This window comes from Podarcis raffonei, chromosome 3, assembly GCF_027172205.1.
Source record: "Podarcis raffonei isolate rPodRaf1 chromosome 3, rPodRaf1.pri, whole genome shotgun sequence".
In the NCBI taxonomy this organism is placed as follows: Eukaryota; Metazoa; Chordata; class Lepidosauria; order Squamata; family Lacertidae; genus Podarcis; species Podarcis raffonei.
The window spans coordinates 58,868,474-58,893,665 of record NC_070604.1 but is presented as its reverse complement, the minus strand read 5'-3'; the positions used below and the strand labels follow the sequence as shown (position 1 = coordinate 58,893,665).

At 43.3% G+C, this 25,192-nt stretch overlaps 1 protein-coding gene across 3 annotated transcripts; it reads right to left on the bottom strand.

The window, feature by feature from the left end:
* HEY2 (hes related family bHLH transcription factor with YRPW motif 2) lies at positions 1-23,367 on the bottom strand. Of its 3 annotated transcripts, none has more exons than XM_053381838.1 (5): positions 23,308-23,367; positions 14,299-14,377; positions 14,105-14,188; positions 6,533-6,614; positions 1-2,058 (listed from the first exon to the last, which is right to left on the bottom strand). In XM_053381838.1, the coding sequence occupies exons 2-5, from the start codon at positions 14,320-14,322 to the stop codon at positions 1,385-1,387; spliced, it is 864 nt and encodes a 287-aa protein (XP_053237813.1). In that variant the 5' UTR covers positions 14,323-14,377; positions 23,308-23,367; the 3' UTR covers positions 1-1,384. The 3 variants fall into 3 exon arrangements, with proteins under 3 accessions (XP_053237813.1, XP_053237811.1, XP_053237812.1); XM_053381836.1 differs by lacking the exon at positions 23,308-23,367 and adding an exon at positions 19,429-19,686; XM_053381837.1 differs by lacking the exon at positions 23,308-23,367 and adding an exon at positions 16,703-16,821.
* Between the last annotated feature and the right edge of the window lie 1,825 nt (positions 23,368-25,192).

Below are 25,192 nucleotides of genomic sequence, written 5' to 3'. Positions count from 1 at the left end.
CAGTCAAAAAAAGACTTCATTTAATTAGTGATACTTAAAGACTTTTGCATAGAAAAAAAGGTTAACAAAATAATGCACAATTTTCCCACCCCACCCCTGACTAGGAACAGTATTTTTAAAACAAATATTTTAAAAGTATATTTTGCATAATGTTTAACATTCTCACTGCTTATTGCTTTCTCCACACAGCAGAGAAATGAAGTGCATAATAATACATGCTGTGCTTTTATTTAACTTGCTTCCCCGACCCACCCCCAACAACAAACTTTCTAGCTCTTGAGTCAATGAATTAAAATACTTGTTATTTCATGTTGCTGCAATAAAAAAAAAAGCAAAGCATTTTTGTAGCACTGCTTGTCTGGGTAGTAAGAACATAACTTAAACTCCCAACACTTTTGTTTGGGTTGAGAACTGAACCGATACAAAAACACTGGCAACAGAGAAAGACAACCCAAAGGATCCTGTTGCCTGCATTACAGCTACTCATTCATGCCAATTCCCAACAGCTGACTATGAAGAGGGCTTGCATCCCATCTGGAGGATGCGGTATTTTCGCTTGCAAAGGGAATCAAATAAGTCAGATTTATCCTGGTGTTCACACATGTACATGTAACACACTTGGCTATAACTTTATGCCACCTAGTGCCAGGATGCTTGAAGTCTTGTAAGACCAAGCACTGGAGAGATCAGTGCTTCTGTCAATATCATGCATGTCACCATCTGACAAGTCTGCACAAAGAAAGTGAATTAGATTAGATTAAATTTAGCGTATACACCCTCAATTATCTGCTTGGCTATTCCATAGTTTGTAATCCTGCACAGTTAGGTTGCTTAGATCCCCCTCATGTCAAGGGAATACAGCCTTAGGGTATACATTTTGTTCAAGAATGGTATCCCTGTGCTGGATCTCTGTACTCTTCTCTCCAGTATTATTTTCATACTTGGACTTTTATTATTTGCCTTGTAAAGAAAAACACATACACGTGCACACACACACACACACCCCCCGCACACATTTGGAAGAGGTCAGGCACTTGCGCATTTTAAACTTAGCGTTCATCTTTCAGGTAGGCTTCTTTAGCTATAAATCCAGCGCCCCTTTAACAAATAAAAATGCATGGCAAGAGGATTAATTCTATACTCTATACATTTCTCAGGAAATGCCTACAGGGGAGTCATCGTTCTTGAAGATCACTGTGGTCCAGTCTGGTGAACAAGAAACACCTCCTGTTCATTCTGACCAATATTAAGGCAGAATATGTCTTACTATTTCCCTCCCGTCTTCTGGGAATCCAAAGGGCTACTTGACCTGTTAACAGTCTTTGTGTGAAAGACTTTCTATTGCAACTGTAAAATGCCCCAGGAAGGCTTGTGTAGATTTTTTTTAGAAAGCTCCAACTTCAGTCCCCCAAGGCCGGTAGGGTTTACTGCTTCCGTTCCCACTGGCTTGCTGCGGGCTGGCAGATGCTGATACTGACAGCGGTGGGCTGATTGCTGTTGCAGCTGCCACTGCGGCCGCTGCACTAGGTGGCAGCATTGGGAACGCCCCAGCAAAAGAGAGCGGAAAGCTCTGAGCTGCCGCCGCTGCTGCGGCATGTACGGTGGCTGAGAGCGAGAGGAGAGAGGTAGAAAGCGGCGGGACGCAGGGAGCAACGCTGCCGGCAGAGGGCACTCTAAGCGTAGAATCGGCATGGGCAAAAGTGGCCGTGAGCAGAGCAGATCCATGGGGAGGCACTTCTGATGCTGTCGAGAGTCTGCATGGGGAGATGTCAGAAGTGTGGAGTCCATTCTGCTGCAGTAAAGCTGCAGGGAGATGGTGGAAAGCTGCCGCCCAGTGGTGAGGATGCAAAGGGTGGTGGTGATGTGCCATGGTTGAGGTCATTGCTGCAGCTTCCCTCTGAGAAGCACAGGAACTGAGATGAGAGACTAGTCTAACTCTGAGAGGGTCAGATGTGTCCAGACCTTCCACTGAACTCAGGTATCTCGCAACTTCAGTTAAACATTCTCGAAACCCAATACTAATGAAATCCATGGCGAGAGCATGAGCGTCAAAGTAACCTGGAACACAGAAAGCAAGAAATGAATTTAGCGACCCAATGGGATTTCTTTGTTTTTTTCTTTTCTTTTGGTCTTTCTTGAAATGGCAGTTCTATAATATTCTAGCTCAGGGGTCAACAAACCTTTTCAGCTGGGGGCCAGTCCACTATCCCTCAGACCTTGTGGGGGGCCAGACTATATTTTTTTGGGGGAAATGAACAAATTCCTATGCCCCACAAATAACCCAGAGATGCATTTTAAATAAGAAGACACATTCTACTCATGTAAAAACACGCTGATTCCTGGACCATCCGCAGGCCGGATTTAGAAGGCGATTGGGCCGGATCTGGCCCCCGGGCCTTAGTTTTCCTACCCATGTTCTTGCTCTTTCTCTTTAAGGCTCCCAGAACATTATTTTCAAATGGCTTTTGTATTATGCATATGCTCACTGATGGAACTGAAATGTGCTAAAGTCAACTTGCAACCAGACATTACAGTGAGAAAGAATGAAGACCATCAGTGTCTGAGACTCTTCAAACACACACACACACACACACACACACACACACACACACACACACATTTTGAACAATAGGAAAAGGATTAAAAAGACTAAACTTCCAATGCAAGATTTTCCACCATATTGCTGAACAATGCCTGTGTATGTCACAAACATAGGCACATAATTATTAGCCTTTGAAATCCTGTTCCTTTTACCGTGATATTTAAATACAATATTTGCAATATTTCAATATTGTGGATTTGCTCCTCCATACAACTGGTGCTTGCCATTATTATTATTTTAACAAAAACAACAAGGTCTTCTCTGGGTGGGTGAAACAAAGAGCATCTCATTCTATTAACGCTGTCGAGGACTCAGAGTGCAGCAGCTTTATAAAGGGGTGAATCCTGCATTAGGAATCATTAGGAAAGGGACAGATAAGAAAACTGTCCATATTATAATGCCTTTATACCAAATTATTTTGCAAGACCAAATTTGAAATGAAATGTACAACTCTGGTCAGATAGTCTCAAAAAGGATATTGTAAAGCTTTTGAGGCCCATGACACAATTGCATTGTATTTTAGAGTGTAGCTTGGGAATGTCAATCATGGTGAAGGACTACTAGTAATGTGAATATTTAAGACCATGTGTGAATTAGTAGGAACAGGAAGACACATTACCAGTAGTTAACCAAAGATAACCATTTATCTTTCCAAAGGAAAAAGTGGCTGTTGTCCACACTGATCAAATTCACAAATATTCCCCCTTCAAACAAACATACCCAGCATCATTTTTGAAAATACCAGTTCTTAAGGTTCAGCAACCTCCCAAATTCTTTTTAAAATCAAGTACAGCACAGAAGGAGTTTGTTTTGCACGCATATTAAGTCATGCAAATTGTTACAAGGATACTAAGAATGTATCTTTTATTTGATGTGCAGTACTTTGGTCTCCAAGGGACGCGGGTGGCGCTGTGGGTTAAACCACAGAGCCTAGGACTCGCCGATCAGAAGGCTGGCGGTTCGAATCCCTGCGATGGGATGAGTTCCTGTTGCTCAGTCCCTGCTCCTGCCAACCTAGCAGTTCGAAAGCATGTCAAAGTGCAAGTAGATAAATAGGTACCGCTCTGGCGGGAAGGTAAACGGCGTTTCCGTGCGCTGCTCTGGTTCACCAGAAGTGGCTTAGTCATGCTGGCCACATGACCCAGAAGCTGTACACTGGCTCCCTCGGCCAATAAAGCGAGATGAGCGCCGCAACCCCAGAGTCGGTCACAACTGGACCTAATGGTCCGGGGTCCCTTTATCTTTACCTTTACCTTGGTCTCCAGAGACAAACTGAAATAGTGTAGCAGGGGGAACTGGCAAGAAAGGAGGGGGATAGTTGTTAATGTTCCAACAACCTCCATGTGAAATACAGTTGTATCTTGGTTCTCAAATTTAATCCATTACAGGAGTCCATTCGATTCCCGAAACAGTTCGAGAACCAAGGCGTGGCTTCCTGCAGCCAATTGGAATCTACGCCAGACGTTCAGCTTCCGAAAAACGTTCGAAAACCGGAACAATCACTTCTGGTTTTCGATCGTTTGGTAGCTGAAACGTTCAAGTTTAAAGGTGTTTGACTTCTGAGGTCCGACTGTAGGTTGGTGGGTGGGGGGCATGCAAATGGCGCCTCAATTGGGAGAACGTGACTTCTGCCTGGCCCATTCCCCTAATAAAGAATTGCGCAGACAGGCAGAGACCCACCCCCAACCCCAGGCGACTCCCTAGTGGAATAATGATTCATGACAACGTGTTATGGGATTAAAATTGGCCGCAACTTTATTATAAAGTTTCAGATGTAGGGAGACCTTGGCTTAGGAATTGGGCATTTATCCCTCCCAGTCCCCAGCCAAGGATCTGGGGAACATCAGGGTTAAGAGAGCCCGCCCCCCATTTTGCTGCAACGCAGGGGAGACCATTGACAACCTGTCGGCGTATGGTCAATGACTCCCCTCAAAACAACCCCTTTAACGGGGAACCCTGAGATCGCCGCTGCAGTGGGGGCATGGGTTACCGCCTCGTGCCCCCCCCCCATTTAGGGAAGATAGACTAAAGGATTCCGCCCAAGGCCCGAAACCGCCAAAGTTGTGACGTTTTGCTACGGGGAAGGCAAAACCTGCCAATGCAGGGAAATTCCTTCCTTCCCAGTCCTTTAACAGCAACCAATGACGTAGCAGTGCCCACATACCTGTAGAGAAGAGGTTAACCTGCAAAAGAAGGCATAACTGAGGGAGGGTAGGGTGGGAGGAGCTCTGGAGCCGAATGAGGACTCCCTGGTAAGTTCCACCCTCTATTGTGTGGGCAAGGCAGTCCCACCCTGCCTGGCCAACTTCCCTGGCAATGCCCCCCCCTCGCTGGGATTGGTTAACTTAGGCAGGAACCTCCAGGTATCCAGTGTGGGAGGGGGCAGAGCCAGGTTGTATTTTAGGGAGCCGCGTAGGATCGGGGGGGGGGGGGACTAATGGCGACCACATAAAAAACGCCCATTTGATGTGAGGAGAGGTCATTCTCATTTTAATACTAATGCTCATGTTAATACTCATGTTAATGTGTTTATACCAGAGATGGGGAACTGGTGGCCCTCCAGATGTTGGACTCCCAACTCTCATCAGGCCCAGCCAGTATGGCCAATTGTCAGGGATAATGGGGTTCCCTAACCTTGATTTATTACAGGAATGGGGAATAAATAAAACAACAACTGCTACGAAGAAGAAGAAGAAGAAGAAGAAGAAGAAGAAGAAGAAGAAGAAGAAGAAGAAGACGACGACGGTGGCCTTCCAGTTGTGGATGTAGTGCAACTCCTATCACCCCGGTCATGAACCACACTGAACAGAGCTGATATCCAACAATATCTAGAGGGCAGCAAGTTATTTATCTCCAATTTATACAGAGCTTGAAGATGCTCAAAACCCTTCATATACATTTGCACAGGAATTCAGACAGTCATACTGTAAGGTATACTTCCGACTGGAGAATGGGACTGAATATTAAACACAGTGGCTTGGGTAAGGCCACCAGTGAATGGGAAATACTGTGGAAAGATCTGAGCTACACAATTTCTAGCACTAAAGTCCCAATGATTACATATTTACCAGTGTTCAAAACTTCCTATTCACTTTTATCGATTTCCATTTACAAACAACAAAAATAAAGTAACCCACAAAAATATTTTAAATTAATTTTCTAGGCTTCCAGATGTTTGGCTTCTGAATTTCTAGTGTGCAGTGCAACTAGATTTCCAAAAATTCTCTAAACCAAAGCAGCTTGCTTTTCTTTTCTTTTTTTCAAAAAACGAGATAAGAAAAGAGACATTATTCTCTTCGAAAGCCACATTCCCAATTCCACATCGCAAACATGCAGGCACACAAAATAAGCACTGATTGTGGATAGCTCTTTTTCTAGTGGTATTGGGTTTCCTCTTAACAATCCAACAGAAGATCCAAGCTTAGATGCTGTCCTGGTGAATGAATGGCACAGCCTAATTTTGCATGGAAAACATTCTTTCTAGAACAAAGGGCAATACATAAACAATAAGGAAAGTTTCCTCTGGATCCACTTCCCGTGGTATAGCAGCTGCATAATGAATTTTAACTTTGGTTTTTCATGCAGCACAATTGTTGCCGCAGCCCTCCTTGTTTATGTTTGGATGTTTGGGGTATTTGTTTTGTCTCCCTTGTGCCGATTTCAGTGCTCTTTGGAAACCCCAAACAAATCTCTGACTGGGCTGCCTGTGAATGAAGCCTTTACTCTCCCACAGTGTTATGAAAGCAAACACAAGCCCAGGGTCAAGTGGTTCTTTTGTCCCCGTAGTTCTTTCCCACGAGTTCAACCCTGCCTTTAGCATTGATTTCCAGTCCTTTAATCTAGAACTGCCTATCCCAGCTTGTCAAAGGGAGCGTTTGCTGAGATTTCCCCCTGCTAATATTAGAAACAGTACAAAAATCAATTCCTTACCTTTCCCGCCTGTCGCCTGGAGCATCTTCAAATGATCCACTGTCATTTGCAGGATTTCTGCTTTTTCTAATTTGGCAGATCCCTTTGAGATAAGAGGCACAAACAATAAAAGCTTAAAAGTATTGCATGCTTTGATTTGGTATACCCTCTTTTGAGCTCCATCTTATGGTTTCAATTTTCCCAACCATTAGAGCATTCTCAGTTTAATTCTTCTACCCAGCATCTGTATCCCACACTTTATTTTTGCACACAAGTACTATATCACAGTTTCTAGCGTGGCATAAACTGAGCACACATTTTCTATGAAGCACAGAGTAGTGCAAACAAGGAAAACATGTATAGTAGATATACACATTCACAACTTTCAAAGTAGCATTTTAAAAAATCATCATTATTATTTATTTATTTTACACACTGCCTTTCCCCACCAGAACTGGGACTCAAGTCAGCTTACACAAAATAAAAGAAGCTTGAATAAAACATAGAAAGATAAAAGCTTAAAAAATAGTTAAAAGGTAATTGAACTTTAATAATCAAATTAAAACAATGTAAAAAAAACCTATTAAAATACAGATACTAAAAACATTGCAGCACTGTTAAAAACCCTTTTCATAAAAGCAGTCAGTTCCCAAAAAGCCTACTGGAATAAAATAGTCTTAACCTGCTGACAAAAGGAAAACAAGGAGGGAGCCAGTCTAACCCCACTAGAGATGGAGTGCCAAAGTCTGGGAGCCACCACCAAGAAGGCCCTCTCCTATGTCTCCATAGATGTGCCTGTGAGGGTGGTAGGACTGAGAGAAGGGCCTCCTCTGAAGATTTTGGAGCCGAGGCAGGTTTGTATGGGAAAATACAGTTCTTCAGGTAGCCTGGGAATAAGACACATAGGGCTTATAACCAGCACTTTGAATTGTGTCTGGAACAGACCAGTGGAGCTGTTGGAACAAGGAAGTTGTATGCTTCCTATAAGCAGCTCTGGCCAACAGCTTGGCTGCAGTCAGAGCTGAATCCAGGAACACACCCAAACTGCGAAACGGCATCTTCAGGGGGAGTGTTACTCATCCAGCACAGGCTGAAACCCAGTTCCCTGTTCTGCCTTCCAAATGGCCAAGAGCAGCTCTGTGTTGTCTGGATTGCATTTCAATTTGTTCACCCTCATCCATCTAGTCCATTAGTGATGGCAGACACTGGCTTAGAACTGATACAGCTTCCTTGGATTTAGGTGGAAAGGAGGAACAGAACTAGGTTTCGTCAGCACACTGGTGCCACAAAACCCCAAAAAACTCTGGATGACCTCTCCCAGAGGTTTCATTGTAAATGTTGAATAGCATGGGGGACAGAACAGAACCCTGAGGCACTCCACAGGCAAATGGGCAAGGCATCAAACAAGAGCCTCCCAGCACCACTTTCTGGGGCTGGATCTAGACATGTCAAAGAAGCAATTCAGTTAAACGCGTTGTAAACTCATACAGGGAAATCTGGTAGGGAAAGACGGGTCTCCACAGCGCCACCTGGTGTCACAGTGTTATATTACATATACAACGCATATAAAACACTTTTTCTTTACCAAATTACCGGTAATGGAGCCCCTGTAAAACAGTGCCCCCAAGTCCCATCCCAGCAAGGGGGCCCAGAAGGATACCATGGTTAAGCTGCTGAAAGGACCAGCAAAGCCAACAACAGGGACACACTCCCCCTGTCCAATTCCCAGCATAAGCCACCCACCAAGATGGCAAAGACGGTATCTGTCCTACAACCAGACCTGAAACCAGATTGAAATGGACCTAGATAATCTGTCTCAGTAAGAAAAGGTGCCAAGATCCACACCAGGTCTGAAAGGCAAAGAAAATCTCAAAGTTGCACAATCTTATTTGCAAGCCCCAATAAAATAAACAGGAGTTATAGGACAGCAAGGAATTGTGCCTAATGAATGGGACAGCAGTAATGCCTAACAAGTTTATGCTCTGTAGCTAAGGAAAAATATACTTGGTTTTAATACAAATCTTGTTTAGTTAATTATATATTTTTATTTTTAAAAAGCATTTGTTTACAAATCAGGAATTCAGGAGAGGGATGGTGTCTTTATCCCTGTACTTACTAAAAGGCTACCCACATTGACCCATAACTTAGCGAAACTAGACATTCTTGTTCAAACCTATTCTTAGTCTTCACTTGGATAAAGAAGAGTATAGCTTCTCATTGAAAATCTAAACCCAGTTCTGTGGAATGGATTCCCAAAAACAACCTATGAGACTTGGTTCATCTTTAAAATGGAAAAGTGAAACACACATGGTCCACATGAACAGGAGACCCCCACCCATGCATCCAGCAAAGTGTCCTTCATCATTAAAGCTTATTGGAGCATGTTAGTCTTTAAATGTGTCACAAGACTCTTTGATAATATTTAAATCAAAGAGGAGGAAGAACATGTTTTAGCAATAAATATACTTCAATATTCATATTGCAAAAAATATCAAAACTTTTTTTTAAAAATGCCAAGCTGCTCTAAGGGTTAAGTTGCAATACACATGTTGATGACATCATGTTATGAATGATGCCAGACAAGATGCCCATCTTCTGGGGTCATAAAATCATTTTTAAATTTTACTCTCACAGAAGAAAAACACTTTCTCCATTTCAACAGGAACCAAACCAAAAACCTTCAGAACTGCCCTTATCTGCCCTTTCCCTTTCGGAAGCTTTGGGTGGGATTTAAGCAAGTTGTTGCATGTGTGAAACAAGATCCACTCCCATGGTGGAACTTCCTCCCATCTCCTCTTTCCTGTGCCCCCTAAATCTTGGGAAAATCTCAGAATCGGTTTAGGGGCACATATGGGGGGGGGGGAGGGCGAAGTCCCATTGCATGAGCTTGTACTCATGCTCATTCCCCACTTAGAGCAACATTGAATTCCACCTGTTATTTTCCAGTGCCACCAAAATGAAACACTTGAGTTATATAACAAAGCACCAAGCTACATCCAATGCTGGCAGAGGCCAGCTTGTTTAGACTCCAGTCTGCTTCAATCACATAAAAAGCAAAGGAGTGGGGCAGCCCAATTTATATAGTAAAAGAGGTCAGTGGATCAGTGGAAGGGTCTTGAACTATTCCAGGGCCTGCTGCCTATCTCCCCACAGCCTTTCTCCCCACCCAAGACACTTTATCCATCTTGAGCTCATTTCTGGCATATGAAGCCAGCTGGGGGAAAAGTAACCTTCGAAAGGGGGGGGGGTAAATTGTGGGAGGGGTGGGGGTTCAGCACCTCCTACTCATATGTCCCTTTTGCTCTCCCATGTGATTAGGTGTAAAATCATGGGTCTACCCCTACAGTGTGCAGTTTGGTTCATGACTCCATCCAAGACTTGCTATGGCCATCCCAGTTCTATCAAGGCAAAGACAACCTACGTTTCATCTTGCATTACCTCAAAGCACATTGCTATTCACACATTCAGCTGCGAGTCAAGCCATCGAGTTCTGTGCTTGAACCTGAGAAGTCCAAGTCTGTGCATCTTACTGAGCAACCAACTTCTAAAAGTCACTTTCTCTCTCAGCCTAACTAACTCCCAGGATGGCCCTCAGAATAAATGAGCAAATAACTGTGAAGCAATTTATGCACTCAAAATTGCTCTAGACATATTCAGGCTCTGCAACACTCTGATCCCTAAAAGTCCATTATCTTTATTGCTGGAACTCCATACACAATTTAAATATTCTTCAGTAAATTTCTAAGATTGCTATATGCCTTCAAATGGAAAGCTTGTGATTGCTGCTTAGCGACTCAATGATTGATCGATTTTTGTTGGAAGCCCCCTCTGGTCAGCCAAGGGGCCAATGGAAGGCGGCACTCTTGGCCTCCCAGGAAGGGCATCATGTGAAGTGAAGAGCAGCACAGCCCAATCCATTCTCCACTGAAGGAGAAATTGCAAATAGCTTGCTTCCCTATGAGGAAGAACCCTCTGATCCAATAGGGGATCCAAAGAGAAACATGCGCTGACCCAGGGTACAAGCTTGTGTGTGTGCAAGTATTGTATTGTAAGACAATCAGTCAATTGAAAGACTGGGGTATATCTTAAAAAAATAAAGTTTAAGCAGAAATTATCACTTTTCCCTTTGAAAAGTGGCAGTCATAGAAGTCGGCTGAAGAACATTCAACGGTATCTTCAGTTGCACCAGTAAAGAGAATGGATGTGTAGCTTTTCTCAGGATGACTTGGATTACAACAAACCTGAATACTAATGCTATTTTCTTTTCTTTCTTTTTTTAAAAAGCCATTTGATCAAGACTAGACAGCAATGATAACACGTGGCCTGGCAGACTGTATGAAAGTTTATTCCGATGGCCCTTTCCCCGTATTATTTATTATTTATTTAAATGTAATAAGCACAGTAAGCCTTGGCATTTTTAGATTTTATATGACCCGGGTTATCTTAGATTGCTTTGCTTTGCTTTTCCTTCCCCCGTCCTTATCTTTCCCCTGTATTACAACTTGTACTTTCCTCAGTGCTAATCTTTTCCATTGACCCAACACAAACATTTTTAGCAAGAGCTGAGGAATAGCTGCCCGATGCTGGGTAATTTCCAGGAGCTTTAGAAGCCTTTATAATGTTTGTGGTTTTCAAGAAGTAAACAATGCAATGGGACAATCAACTGTTGTCCCTTGTCCCACTTTCTCTGACTAGCTCAGGACAACTCCATGTTCCCATGCTGCCAAAGTCTGCTGAGCTTTGCAAGTTGCTAAAGATATAGTGTGGGTAGTAGGAATGGTGTTTTGCCTGCTCATAGTCATCCCCCCCCCGGCCCGTCTGCTTGTATCTGCATTAAAGGCCTAGTCTGTGCATAGTACCGTATATACCATACACTCCACCATATATAAAACACATCAACTTTCCCTACAATGAGATATGAGAAGGAGTTGCAAGAATAGGGAGATCTACATATGGCCTTAAATAAAAGTGCTTGTTTTCTTCCAATGTGGGATAGCTCCCTTAATAGAACATTTCATGACCATTGGGGGGGGGGAGTAGTGTTGGGAATCAAAACTGGAGATGTAATATTTCCAGAAAATTTGAAGCCACGGGGAAGAGGTTTCGCCCCCAGTTTGAGTAAATATATATACATTTGTGGAATATTTTAGGAATATATATAGGGTGTGTGTGTGTGTGTGTGCGCTTTCAACCATTTACAGTTTGAAAGTCACTTTCTTACCTTAGGAACATAAAATGTATTATGGTTTGCCATAAAATTATCATGTCTGGTTTATTATAAAGTACAGTTTATTCAGACAATAATCCCAAATTGAATTTACCCTATAAGACCCCCCCCTATTTTGGGGGACTCAGATTTAAGAAAATGGGGGGGGGAGATGTATCTGTGTATAAGGCGCCCCCTAATTTTCGCAAGGGGATAACCAAGACTCAATGAATGTACATGAAATTTAATTAGTTCTGCTTTCTCAGCTATTGCTTTCAGTTTCTACTTCTTCCAATTCTTCATATTTGTCATCACTATAGTTATCATGGCCCTAAGGGTTGCCCAGTTTGAATTGACCTTCTCTATCCTTCCACAAAGAAGGCCATGAAACCTTCTTCTGTCCCTAGTGCCAATGGCAGCGCCCCCTAGAGGCAGAAATACATCTTCCTCTTTCATTTGAGAGCTGCACTAAGGTCCTCTTGTGTACAGGAATTGTAATCATCTGACACTGTTACATAGACTCACATGAAAGTGTTCCTGTTAACAATAGTATTTTTGTTTGTAGTCCATTTTTTTTGTTTATTCCAAAAACAACCACAGTCAGATGGGTGTGGTGCAAATAATAAAATTATATTATTGTCTTGTTATTCCAGACTAAGTGGTATGAACCTGAACCATGTAGTTTCAATTTCTGAAGAGAATAATTCCTCAAATACATAAACAAACATTCTCTCAGAATTTCAAAGTTAACTCATGTAAGTTGATTTCGTACAGGTTTCATTGTGTTATATAACATGATACTCATCTCACACTTTCTTCCGTGCAAGCAATCTATTCCAGAGCCTACGTTCAAAATACTTACCTCATAGAAAATGCATTGTACTCCCTTAGATTTCAATGACTCTGTGCCACACTGAGGTCGGAATCCTATGAGCAATCATCAGGGAATAAATCCCATCAGGGAATAAATCCCACTCAGTGGGACCTACTTCCAAGTAGACATTTATGTACAGGATTCCACTGTAAATCATAATGATTGTAATTTTGAGGTTGCAATTACATTTCTCAATTTTGGACCTATTGCATCTTCAGCACCAAGAGAAGCACCTTTCTGCAGACTTCTCTCCCAAAGTCAAGGAATCACAACTGGTTACGAATCAGTAATGAGATGCTAAAAACCCTCCAAACTTTTGTTATTGTTGAAGGGACTTAATCGAGAGGTTCTGTTTTCATATTCAGAAATGATCCAAATACAACACTTGTGTTCCTCCAACTCTTATAAGCTGGTGACTGAAGTGATTTAATTTTTCTCCTGTGGATGCAACACAACTTCACATCACCTTGAATAATTCCACAAAAGAGTAAGGTTCCTTTCATCCCATATAGTTCTATGATTCTACAAAGTCAGTGGAAATCTTTTGAAGTACGTTACGCTTAGCAATATTGACGAAACCTATTTGTGCTGTTCTCAGGAATCACAAATTTACATTTAAGAAAGGGGTTCTGCACAAAATGTTTCCCTTTTTTTGCGAAAGCAAGATAGAAATATCCAAAATAAATAAAACACTATATAGAAAAATCAGTCATTATAATGAGTGTGCCGACACATTACATCAGAACATGTCCCAACACAAAGTTTTGGCTGGGACAATTCTGCAAGAAGAATGCTAATTTTATTTTTTAATAGATTTATTGTATAAACCACCCTGGGATCTTCATAGATGTTGGGCAGCTTAAAAATGGAATAAATAACTTTTTTATATATAGGAAATAATTTTTATTCACCCTTCCTCATGTGATCACCCTGCAAAAACTTACATTAAAAAAATTGTATTCCAACTTGGACCACTTCAAAGAGCTGCAGCACTAGCAACAATTGTTATATCTGAACAGCTTCTTTTTAAGAATTTAAATATTTATTTGAGAGAGTTTATTAAATAGCCAGCGTATTAAGGATCTGAAACAATCAGATTATTTTACTAATTAAATTTAGAATTAAATAAAAAAAGGATCAGAAAGGAGGGGGATGAGAATACAATGCTGTTAAAAGATTTATGCAGGAGGGTATTTGACATGTGCGGGTTTTTTAAAAAACTGTAAGGAATAAAGCACTTTTAAAAACAGCAAAACAAAACCACTACTGGAATGCATAGAAAGAACAGAGACAACACGAACACTATTGCCCTTGAGGGAACAGCAAACCAGAGAATGGAAATGTTTTTCAGCCTTGTGGAGAATTTTGCTTTTAATAGTTTTGCCACAACAAAGCATTTTATTGAAGTGCCTGCTCTGTGCCAGATCAGAACACATCCAGCCTTATTTTTAATGAGCTTTATGAAAGACCCAACATGACCAGATGAGTTGAGATACAGAATATTTATGCTTACTTGTTTTTCGAATGCTGTTGGCACAAGCCGCCTCAGTTCGGATAAACTGTTATTTATGCGATCACGGCGCCTTTTTTCTATGATCTATTGCCAAAACAAAGCAATAAATTGATATAAAAGTTAAGGTGCATAGAAGGTAAAAACAGCAGAAACAAATGCAATTGTTACATTAAAAATATAAGGGAAAGCCTTACCCCTCGTCGCTTTTTCCTGGCCATGATCTGAGATGTTGTCGTAGGCGAATTTGATCGGATCACTGAACTGGCACTGTGCCTGAGGAACAGTTGAAAAGGCATGTCAGGTACAGCATCCTATTGTGTTGTTTGTTGCAGAGGTCTAAACAGAGCCAGCTCAAGACATTTTTCCGCCCGAGGCGAAGGAAAAGGTGGTGTCTTCTGCCAACACACACACACAGAAGCCAATTCAACTGGAAGTTGAATTTTACTCCAATTACAAAATCTTACTTTACAAATGTTGAAAATGAAGGATGATTATTCCTAAGCAAGTATTGTTTTACTCTGTCCTGTTTTGTACAACTTTTTTGTTTTCAGCTGTACTGGCAAAAGGACAGCCTCTTCCACTACACTTGAGGGCAGCAAGCTAGCGTAAGGGTGTCAGGGCAAGCCACATGGAACACACAGCTGTCTCCTCCCCGTACCTCAGCATCTGCCACCTGAGGCAGCTGCCTCACTTTGCCTCATCATAGGGCTAGCCCTGGGTCTAATGCCTCCCTCCTCCCACCAACACGAGGGCTATGTAATTTATATCGTAAACCGCCCTGTGATCCTCAGATGAAGGACAGTATAGAAATTTTAAAAATAGTAATTATAATAACTTGAGGTTCTCTATATACTGTTGAACACCCAACTCTCATTGGCCCCAATCAGGTTGGTCAATGGTTAAGAGATGGTGGGTCCAACAACATTTAAAAAGGCACGGGTTCCCCATTCCTGTTTCAAGTGCTCAGTAAAATATGGAAGCAGGCAGAAGAAAACTTTCACTACCACTCTTCAGCCCCATCTCACCATCTCCTTTAGTTTTGCTCACCAAGAAGTTCATTTAAAAAATAAAAAGAGTCCTCCCAAAATATTCCACGGTCCTGAGTTCACCCTGACTGGGTGACCTCAGTACCGGCAAATATGTAAAATATTCATTATATACGAGTTCAAATGTATTAACCATGTACTCAAAAGAACTACTGATTAAGTGTCTAATATTGAGCACACTCAAGCCCACTGCTTCCAATACAGCAGAAATAGATACTTGATACAAAAAGGACATGCCTCTGACTTGCCTATGTTTGGCAGAAATCACTTTATCAAGCAAAAGATATAGAAGCAGCAGTCTGAAAAGGATTTCCATGTATTTTGCCGAGCACACACACAAGAAATATTCACAGCTGATGCAAGGCGCATGTATTTTGACTAAACTCACATCTGTGTACAAAAAACATTAACCAAAAAATGGTCATCACTTGGAAATACAAATATTCCACCGAGATCAATGAGATTTCCTAACTACGCATGTTGGATTGTAAAATGCTTCATATTCAAACAAACTTGATTAGGATGCTTGGGTTTTTCTAAAAAGCAGAGTGCCCAGCCTTCAACAAAATTATCAGGCACTTCTGTTGTGCAACCTCCATTCATCTCAGAAGGATAACCTCAATTACAGCCCCATTTAGTTGACAGTCACTTGAACCACTAGACCAGGCATAGGCAAACTCAGCCCTCCAGATGTTTTGGGACTACAACTCCCATCATCCCTGACCACTGGTCCTGTTAGCTAGGGATGATGGGAGTTGTAGTCCCAAAACATCTGGAGGGCTGAGTTTGCCTATGCCTGCACTAGACTGCTTTAAATCTAAGGCAGTCCATCAATTATTCTCATGTCAATCACATTGCTTTAGATAATTCCAGATTAAATATTTTAAAATTCTTGAGACAATCCAGTTAGAGTTAAATAGTTGTATGTCCCACTGATTACTATGTAGGCCATTTTTTACTTTTTTACTTTTCATTTTTTACATTTTTTACTTTTCTTTTATAACAACCAATTGCAGTTGCATATGACAAATATATCATCTGAACCTCAATGAAGAGGAAACTTTTTTTTTACTGACAGCCATATATTTAGATGCTCTTTTCTGATATTCTGCAGGCCCTAGAACCTAAATTTAGCATGCAAACACCTGTTAGTATTTCCTCCTCTGCATTTATCCAGCTACATTTTTTGGCTTCACTCAGATAATGACATTAATTGGAATTAAATTTTCTCTGTTGACTTCTACAATACTACCCCAGAGTAAGTGACTTGTGGCATAATACTACAGTGGTACCTCGGGTTACATACACTTCAGGTTACATACGCTTCAGGTTACAGACTCCGCTAACCCAGAAATAGTACCTCGGGTTAAGAACTTTGCTTCAGGATGAGAACATAAATCATGCTCTGGCGGCATGGCAGCAGCAGGAGGCCCCATTAGCTAAAGTGGTGCTTCAGGTTAAGAACAGTTTCAGGTTAAGAACGGACCTCCAGAACGAATTAAGTACTTAACCCAAGGTACCACTGTAATTGGGTTTAAGGTTTAAAACTTACACAATATTTCCATGAAATGCAGATATAATTGTCCAGCTAATCTACACTAACCATCTTGATTGGGATTAGGACTGAACTACTACAGCCGGGGCGTTGCTTTTTTTCAGCTGAAGCTCACAGGAGCTCAGTTCCAGCCATCTTTCAGGTGAACACGGTGGAAGTTCACGGTGAACTGCTGCATCTCTTTTGCTAGAAAAAAATAGCACTGTGTACAGCCTATTTAAAACCAACTGGCTAACATTAAATACTACCACTGTGTAGATACCCTGAAACAGGTTAATTTAAAATAGATTATAAAAAGCAACTGGATTTATTGCATCATGTGGACAATGCCTCTTTAAACTCCCAAATCATGATGTGTCTGAGCAAACCCAGGAGAACAGCATTTTAAAAGACAAAGGGAATCACTGACTGAAACAGTAATTTTACTGTTATCTTTTTACAGCATCTCTGTTAACAAAATTCTATCAAAAACTACCGCAGTGTGCAGGCAATCAATTCTCCCCCCCTCTTTTTTTTTAGTCCCACTGGGCAATATTCAAAGAAGTCATATTCTGAGGGAACCCATTAAAACCAATGGACATGTTACTGAGTAAGACTAGGGCTGGATACTACCAAGTTTTCAATGAGAGATTTAAGCATGCCACTGATATAACTGGGAGTTAAACATGTCTAACTCTGGCTGAACTTTGTTTTAGCTTTGCCTCTGCATTTTCATGAAATTAATTATTAAAGGCAGCCTAAAAATTAGGCACAATTTTTGTTTATTAACAGTGCAAGCCAAGCCATGTCTACTTAGAAAGTAAGTCCTCTACTGAGTAGGTGCCACTAAGTGCAAGGTAAGTAGAGCTAGAATTGCAGTGTTACTTATTCAGTTGTTTTCTACTTTCTTCAGAATCACAAACCAACCCCAACGACTCTATATTGAGACTTGGTAAAATTCAAATTTATTTAGCTGGTTAATCAACTAATATAATTCAGTTGGTTGACAGCCCTCTTGTGAAAATATCTTATTTTGCTTTGATAGCAAGCACCCTTTCTTCAAACACTCTCACCACAAACATCTTAAGGCCTTGAGGATTGTTACACAAGCAGACGTAATGAAGCATACCTTGCTCTACTTATCTCAACAATGCTCCAGCTCCACCTATTATTCTGAAGCAACTGTGCCCCCCCATTTGATTTCTAAAGCATTCTAATCAATCTCTCTTCTTTTCTAGGTTTCATCCATACTGTTGTTTAATGTGAATAGCCCGGTAGCTCCATTAATTATTCTTTGTCCATAAGAAAATCTCTTCTAAATCAATGCCTCCCACACTTTCTCTTCTATTAATCCAGATGTTTGAAATCTCCCTTGTTATGAGAAAATCCAGATTGATGGGGAAGACAGTGTGGGAAGGCAGTGATCTGCAGAACTGAAGAATTTATGGAGGTATAGGAAACTTAGTGTCCATATTAAACAACAGTAGTTACGGCTGAGACCTTAACTCCTTTCCACCCCATCCTTCCTAGCAGGCAAACCCAGGTCATTTGCTGGGAGGTGAGTTATACTGGATTAGCCTTCTTTTCTGACAATGACCTACAACAGTACACACCTAGAAAGATTCTAGTAACACAGGATTAGTATTATAAGACTGGCTCAAGTATTTCAAGGGATGCCTCCCACCCCAATTCTAGTCTTGCAAGTGGCTGCAGCTCCACTTTACACAGAATCTACTAGTTCAGTACTGCTACTACTCAACACATGCTAATTGTCAACAGCCTACAGGACACAAAATGTGATACTCCATCCCCCACACTGCTTAACATCTAGCACTAAAGAACAGTTCCAAAAGATGTATATTGACCAAGACTATATGGCTGACTGTGATAAAAGTACAGTACAGTGGTACCTCGGGTTACATACGCTTCAGGTTACATACACTTCAGATTACAGACTCCGCTAACCCAAAAAATAGTGCTGCTGGTTAAGAACTTTGCTTCAGGATGAGAACAGAAATCGTGTTGCGACGGCGCAGCGGCGGCAGCAGGAGGCCCCATTAGCTAAAGTGTTGCTTCAGGTTAAGAACAGTTTCAGGTTAAGAATGGACCTCCGGAACGAATTAAGTACTTAACCTGAGGTACCACTGTACTCTGCTACTGTTGCTATGTTTTTTTTTCTGCCCAGACAATCTTATGCTCTTACACATATCCCCAAGAGAAATTTTTACAACTGAGGATGCCAGTTAGTGAAGGGAAAAGTAGATAGCTGGGGGAAAGAAGTGTGACGTCCGAGTAGGGTAGAAAATAGACCCCCTACTTTCTATTAGAACCTAACAAAACGGAGTGCCATTCATCAGGGCAGGACTTCAGAAGCCCGTCAGCAAAATGAGTAAGTAGCAGGGCCACAAAGCTTAATAGGGCTGCCTTGCCACGTTTTTGAAGCAAATTGTCTAATACATATTAACAGTGAAATAGCACTCTTACCCCGCTCCCTTCCACAAAACCATCAAGTCCAGATCTAAAATTGCTTAACTGCCCCTCTGATGCCAGAATATCCAACACTGCACAGAAGTCAAAAAGGGGCGCCAAGAAACAATGGTCCCACACGGGTGGGGGTGCCTTTGATCTGGCTCTCCATCCTCCTCTTCCACCCCCTCCCACAGAAAAAGAGGAGGCACGGTCCAGAATTTTTGTTCTTGTTGGATAAAAACAAAACCCCCGGAACGAACAAACTTCGTCCTTACCCAGAGTAATTATTTTCACTCCCCACGTCTATAGTCTCGTCCATATCGCTGTCTGAGGTAGTTTCCTCACAAGGCCGCTTCATTGTGGCCCAAGGAAAGAGTCCAGCTTCCAAATCAGGAGATAAACAAGGAGAACTCAGGTCTGCGGTTTCCCTTTTTGGACAGTGACTCCGGATTAAAGCCCGCCTATCCCTCCCCAGCCGGCGCCAGCGAACTGTATGGATTTCTGAAGCTCTTTCCCACGCTGCAGCTCAGCCTCGAGCACAAGAGCCCGCCCACAGGAGGGGCGAAGCCACGCCCCTCCTCCTCCGGCTGAGCCCTCTGGATTGGGGCAGCGCAGGAGTGAGTGACAGGCCTCCTTCCCCGGCGCTTCTGCCCGCTTCTTCATTGGCTGAAGCGCGGCAGCGGTCCCGGCGCCAAACACTCCTGGGCGTCTTGGAAGCGTGGGAAAGCCCGGAGCACCTCGAGCGCGTAAGGGAGACGGGGAGGAAAGAGGGCGGGAGGGTGGCTGGAGCTGGCCGGGAGACACCTTCAGCTCTGCGGAGCTGGGCTGCAGCACGGGGATAGCTCGGGCAGGAACTGATCATAGCGTGTTTTTCTGCTAGGTGGCTTCGCAGCAAGCGAAGCAAGCCACAGACTGCAAAAGGGATTCATAAAACCCACATAAACAAGCGCAGATGCATGCGCGAATAATGTCAGTCCGGGCACGCAGCGTTTACACTTCTCAAATCTGACCCAACACTGGAAAAGTTCCAGAGGGAAAAAAAGTTTGACGGGTGGAAATAATTTGCACCGACGTATATATTGCAGGAGAACACAAGAGAACTTTAGGGAAAGAGCCGGGTGGAGGGGGCGAGCTTTGTCTAATTTATAAAACAAAGGGAAAAACTATGAGGAAGGACTGCTTGCAGGGGAGACAACTTTTTGGTCGTCTTAGGGTACAGTCTACGGATGAGGAAGAAGGATTTTTGTCAACAGGCGTAGGATTTCCCCCTTAGGTATCACTCTCTTCCCACACTTCTGCAAGGAGAACCAAGCGCAGACAGAAAGCGGAGAGTGGGAAGAGAGGTCACTTTAGGAATAATTAACAGTGACACTTACAGGGTTCTTTTAAAAAAATGTTTCAAATATGCTTTAGGATGTCTTTATCGCTTTATCACTTGTTTGCCATCCTGGGCTCTTTTGGAATGGTTCTAGAAGGTAGGAATCAAAAATGGCTGAGCAGATTGAACATTTGGAAATTTTCTTGCAGCTTGAGATATAACACGTAACACCATAAAGACACACTTTAGAAGAAAAGTCCTTGCACAGCATCAGAGGCCGCATTCTGCTTACAAAGATGCTTGTGGCCTATTAAAAGGAGGGAGCCACAACAAACTCGGCAGGCAGCGTTTGCTTTAGACAGAGTATTTAAACTAGGGCTCCCCCTCCTATTTGTTGGCGTATGTGATTTTGAGTGTGTCCTCTGGCCATGAACATCTACAGCCAGCAGGAATTTTTCAGGGGAAAGGAAAAGTTGGTTTCTTACCTCCCTCCACAATAATAAATAAATAAACTAGTGACTGTACTCTTCGCTTCCTACCTCAGGTTCTACAAATGCCCGAACCTTCCTTTTAAAAAGAAAAGAAAGCTGGGATCCTTGGGATTAGGGTTCATGGGAGTGGGGGTTTCATTGCCTCTCACTGTATCTCTGTTGGGTGTTTCTTATGGGAACCCGTTCTGTCTTCCAGTTCACAAGGCAACTGAGTGAAATGTAGTTGGAGCAGGGCCGGCTCAAGACAAAATGGCACCTCCCTTCTGCCATGGAAGAAGTGGAGGAGTGAAGATCGACACCAGGAACAAAGGCACTGGCAGAATCAAGATCTACATTGGGATCCATTGGCCTTGTGGATTCTGCCACCTGAGGCAGTCACCTCACCTTGTCTCATGATTGGGCCGGCCATGGATTGGAGGCAGGATTGGAACCGAAGAGAGTGGGAAACATTGGATTACCACTATATTTACATCTTGTTGCGTTTACAGCTTCAAATAATAGCAACATCAATGCAGGTCAACTAACACAGTGGAGTTCTATACATGATGGAATTCAGTGGGCCTTATTTCAGACTCAAATAAATAAACCCAAAGGTATTTATTCCAGCACATTAAGGCTTCAGTGCACTCTCAACTCTTCACATAGACATTATAGGAGCATTTCGTGGATTAGAGATTTTTAGACTTCTGACTCCTTTGTGCCTAACTCATTGACATGGCATGATAGAATAAGATGACATAAGAGAGGGAAGCGGGGGAAGGCAAACGTTAAAGAAAAAGGCAGTGAAGTGGGGAGTGTGAAAAAGAACCGAGGCAGAAAAGTGCAAGAAGAGGCGGGAATGACGGGAGAAGGGAGAGAGGGAAAAGGCCGGGCAATGGACACAGAATGGAGGGGGGACGGGACTTTACAATGAATGTCAAACGCAGAGACTCGAGGAGAAAGGAGGAGGCAGGCGGGCACAGAGGAGAAAGAGGAGCGGGTGGAGGGCAAGGGCTGCCTTTGGTCGCCCGCCCGTGCTGCTGGCGGCGGCGGGGCGGCCTCCCCGTGTGAACAGAAACCCGACCCGTTTCAGCTCGGATGGCTTTTGAAATGCAACCTGCCTCGCGCTATCCCCCGGCCTGTCTGTCATCCGCCAGGCCTCTCCCCGCAAGGGCGGTGCCCTTTCCCCCACGGTCTCCGGCGCGCCCGAGCAGGCCCCGTCCACCCCCAGCAGAGGCCGCTTCCTTGCCTCCACCCGCCCCGGGCAAGGGACGCTGGGTGCTCTCGGAGGCGCTGCGCGGCCACGCGGGGGTACATAACAAGAAGCCCGCAGACCTGAGCAACGATAGAGTGTTATAGTTGGGAGCGTGAAGGGCGAGGAGGAACAGGAGCAACCGGATTTTGGCGACCATCCTAAATGGAAATACGTCCCGCGACGACAAACGAGCGCTTGCAGACCAGCGAACATAAAACCAAGCCGCTGTTCGTTCCCTTTACTCTCTGAACACCTAGTCCTAGACAGAAGCCACTTGGGAGAGGAAAAGGGTCGGGCCTTCTTTTTTGCTTCTTTTCCGTTTCTCTCTCTTCCCTGCCCCTTCAGTGCCAAGATAATTCTTGGCCCCCCTTCAAAATTCCCCAGAATTAAATACAGATAAAACGTTTATTACCGTTCCTTTTAGAAGGAAATTAGGAAACATCCCCGTTTTTTCGCAGGAATATGAAATACCTAAGTTTGTCATGAACTCTGAAATTTGTGCTTCTTCCCGACAAAAGTATAGCAATGAGAACTTTTTGCGAAGGCACTTTCAGGCTTCAGGCCCAGCGCTCATATTCGTGTTTTCTAAGTAAGCACCTGGGAGCAGCTTGCTTATTTATTTTCCTGCGTTTAACGTCTCCCCTCCCTTCCAACACGGGACCCAAGGCAGCGTATTTGCGGTTCCCGGGCGGTGACCCGTCCGCGAACTGACCGATCTCAGACCTGCTGAGCCTAGCGTGCCTTTAGGCCGCGCCACGAGACGTCGTTCAAATCAGTCTCGCGAAGCTTCTTGGGCCCTGCTTTGGCCTTTCAGGGATGTGAGAGAATGCGGGTTAGCCGCACACGCGCCTTCCCGGGCCCCTTGGAGGATGCGGGGCGGCGGGGGGGAGGTACAAAAATTATGCAACCAATAAATAATGGCACGGTATATCATATATGTTCGGCTTTGGAAAGAGGGACGCAAATATTCCGCCCTGCTCCATATTTGCGTGCTCTTAAAATGCTGGGACTTTAAAGAATCGTAATGGCGGATTATGGGCGTAGCCTAGCCGAAGTTGCAATGCCTCCAAGCGACCCAAGAACGTAAGAAGAGCCTGCTCAGGCCACTGACCCATCTAGTCCAGCACCCTGTTGTCACGGTGGCCAACCTGATGCCAGTGGGAAGGCCGGGAAGCAGGATGTGAGGCGCGCAACAGCTCTCTGTCCTCCTGCGGGTCTACTTAGAAGTAAGCCCTACATTCACTGGCCCTCTTTAGGCAAGCGTGCAGAAAATTGCTGCAGGCTTGAGACGCTTCGCCTTGGGCGCCTCCGGGCGTGTGTGTGTCCGGTATGGTTAGGTGCAGTGCAGACCTTTAAAACCACGGGGGCGACTTTTCGAAGGGCTTTTCGGATAGGTTAGCGGTGGCCATTTCCTGCCAATCAACAGAGAGCGTCGGGCAGGCGGAGCGCGCTCGCGCCGGGCGCCTGCTTTTTTGGCGCCCGCTGAGGCAAAAGAAGCGCCTCGGTTGGTTCCACGTTCGGCCCCTTCGCAAGGCGGCGCGCGCCTTTGCAGAGCTTTCCTGTCGCGTTCTGGTTTCTCTTACCAGAGGTGGAGGCGCGAGAACTTAACATGTGTCATTGGTTTAAAAGGAAAGGGTATATGCACACCGTGCTCTATCGTGTACACATAGGTGAAAAATTGTAAAGGGAGAAACGCCCCGCGACAAATGTGTGTGTTAAACGCCAGGCACTGGTGTATGGTTAGGGAAAGTGGAGGAGGATTGGACGTGCAAATTAGAAAGTGGTGTGTGCGTGCGCGGTTGGTTGCGCGTGCAAGTTGTTACTGGGAAAATACAGAGTGTGAAATGAATTAAAAGTTCCTAAAAATTTAGTGTAATAAAGTAAAAGCGAGAGACGGTGGGCATGTGCATCAAATAGGTTACAAAACACAGCCTTACCAGTCCCCTTTTTTCACCAACGCCCGTGGGCTGTGTAATTATATATAGTGACATGTTGCATGTTGCTCTTTCATGTGGCTGTTGTTACTGCGTAAAGGAACTGGGGGATTTCATGCCTCATTGCCTCTACAGGGACATCCTTCTCATGCCCATGTTTGCAGAGTTACTAAAAACTGCACGGCTACTCAGACACAACAAAAGCAACAGCTCTCCTTCCCCCCTCAGCAAAAACAAGCAGGAGTTCTCAGGGATTTGTTTTTTTAAAAACACATTCCCCACAATGGACTGATTTAAGAACTAGACACCCGCGCGCACACAAAAACCTCTCTCTCTCTCTGTTGTGGGAGCTGTACTTTAGTTAGAAAGCAGTCCAGAATTCTGGAATTAAAAAAAATATCAAAATGTAAATGGTCACCATTTCACTTTTGTTTCTCAGTATATATATTAAAATGGTTTGGGATTTTTTTTAGAAAGTAACATTAGGCATGATTCTAATGGTTATTTAAATTAAGTATTAAATCTTAACTATATTAGATTTTATCATTTCCATATTGCTGCTTCTGTTGCTTATTGATTAATAAATAAATATGATACAATCGCAACTATCCTAACTCCAGCACATGAAGTCTACTGTTAGTTGCCTCTTTTAGATTTAAAGACACCCATGGTATATCGGGGGAGGGGGAGATCGGAATTTACATTACACATTGTATATAGTTCTAAGAAGACGTGTATAGGATTGTGGTATGTAACAGTAATGTCCCTGAATATTTGATTGCATTTGTTGAGAAGCAAACTGTCTTGAATTTACAAACTCCACCAAACATTTCAGCACTAGATTTTATCAATTTGTTTATGATTCAAGGGCATAGTCTGATGAGTTCAGGAGTTATGCACAGTTAATCTAAGGCTGAAATCCTAAGCATTCTTACTTGGAATAAAATACTTCTTACTTGGAATTGAAATAAATGGGGATTGCTTCTGAACAAATATTGCTAGGACTGAGTTATGACCCATGTAAGATTGTTGTAGCCTAAACATATCTGCTTGGAAGCTGGG

Coding starts and splice junctions, on each gene's coding strand:
- HEY2 (XM_053381836.1), bottom strand. CDS start 19,511: ATGAAGCGGCCTTGTGAGGAAACTACCTCAGACAGCGATATGGACGAG. Junction 14,378..19,428: donor AGTGAAAATAATTACTCTGG/GTAAGGACGAAG, acceptor ACTGTTCCTCAG/GCACAGTGCCAGTTCAGTGA. Junction 2,059..6,532: donor CCAGGCGACAGGCGGGAAAG/GTAAGGAATTGA, acceptor TCTGTGTTCCAG/GTTACTTTGACGCTCATGCT.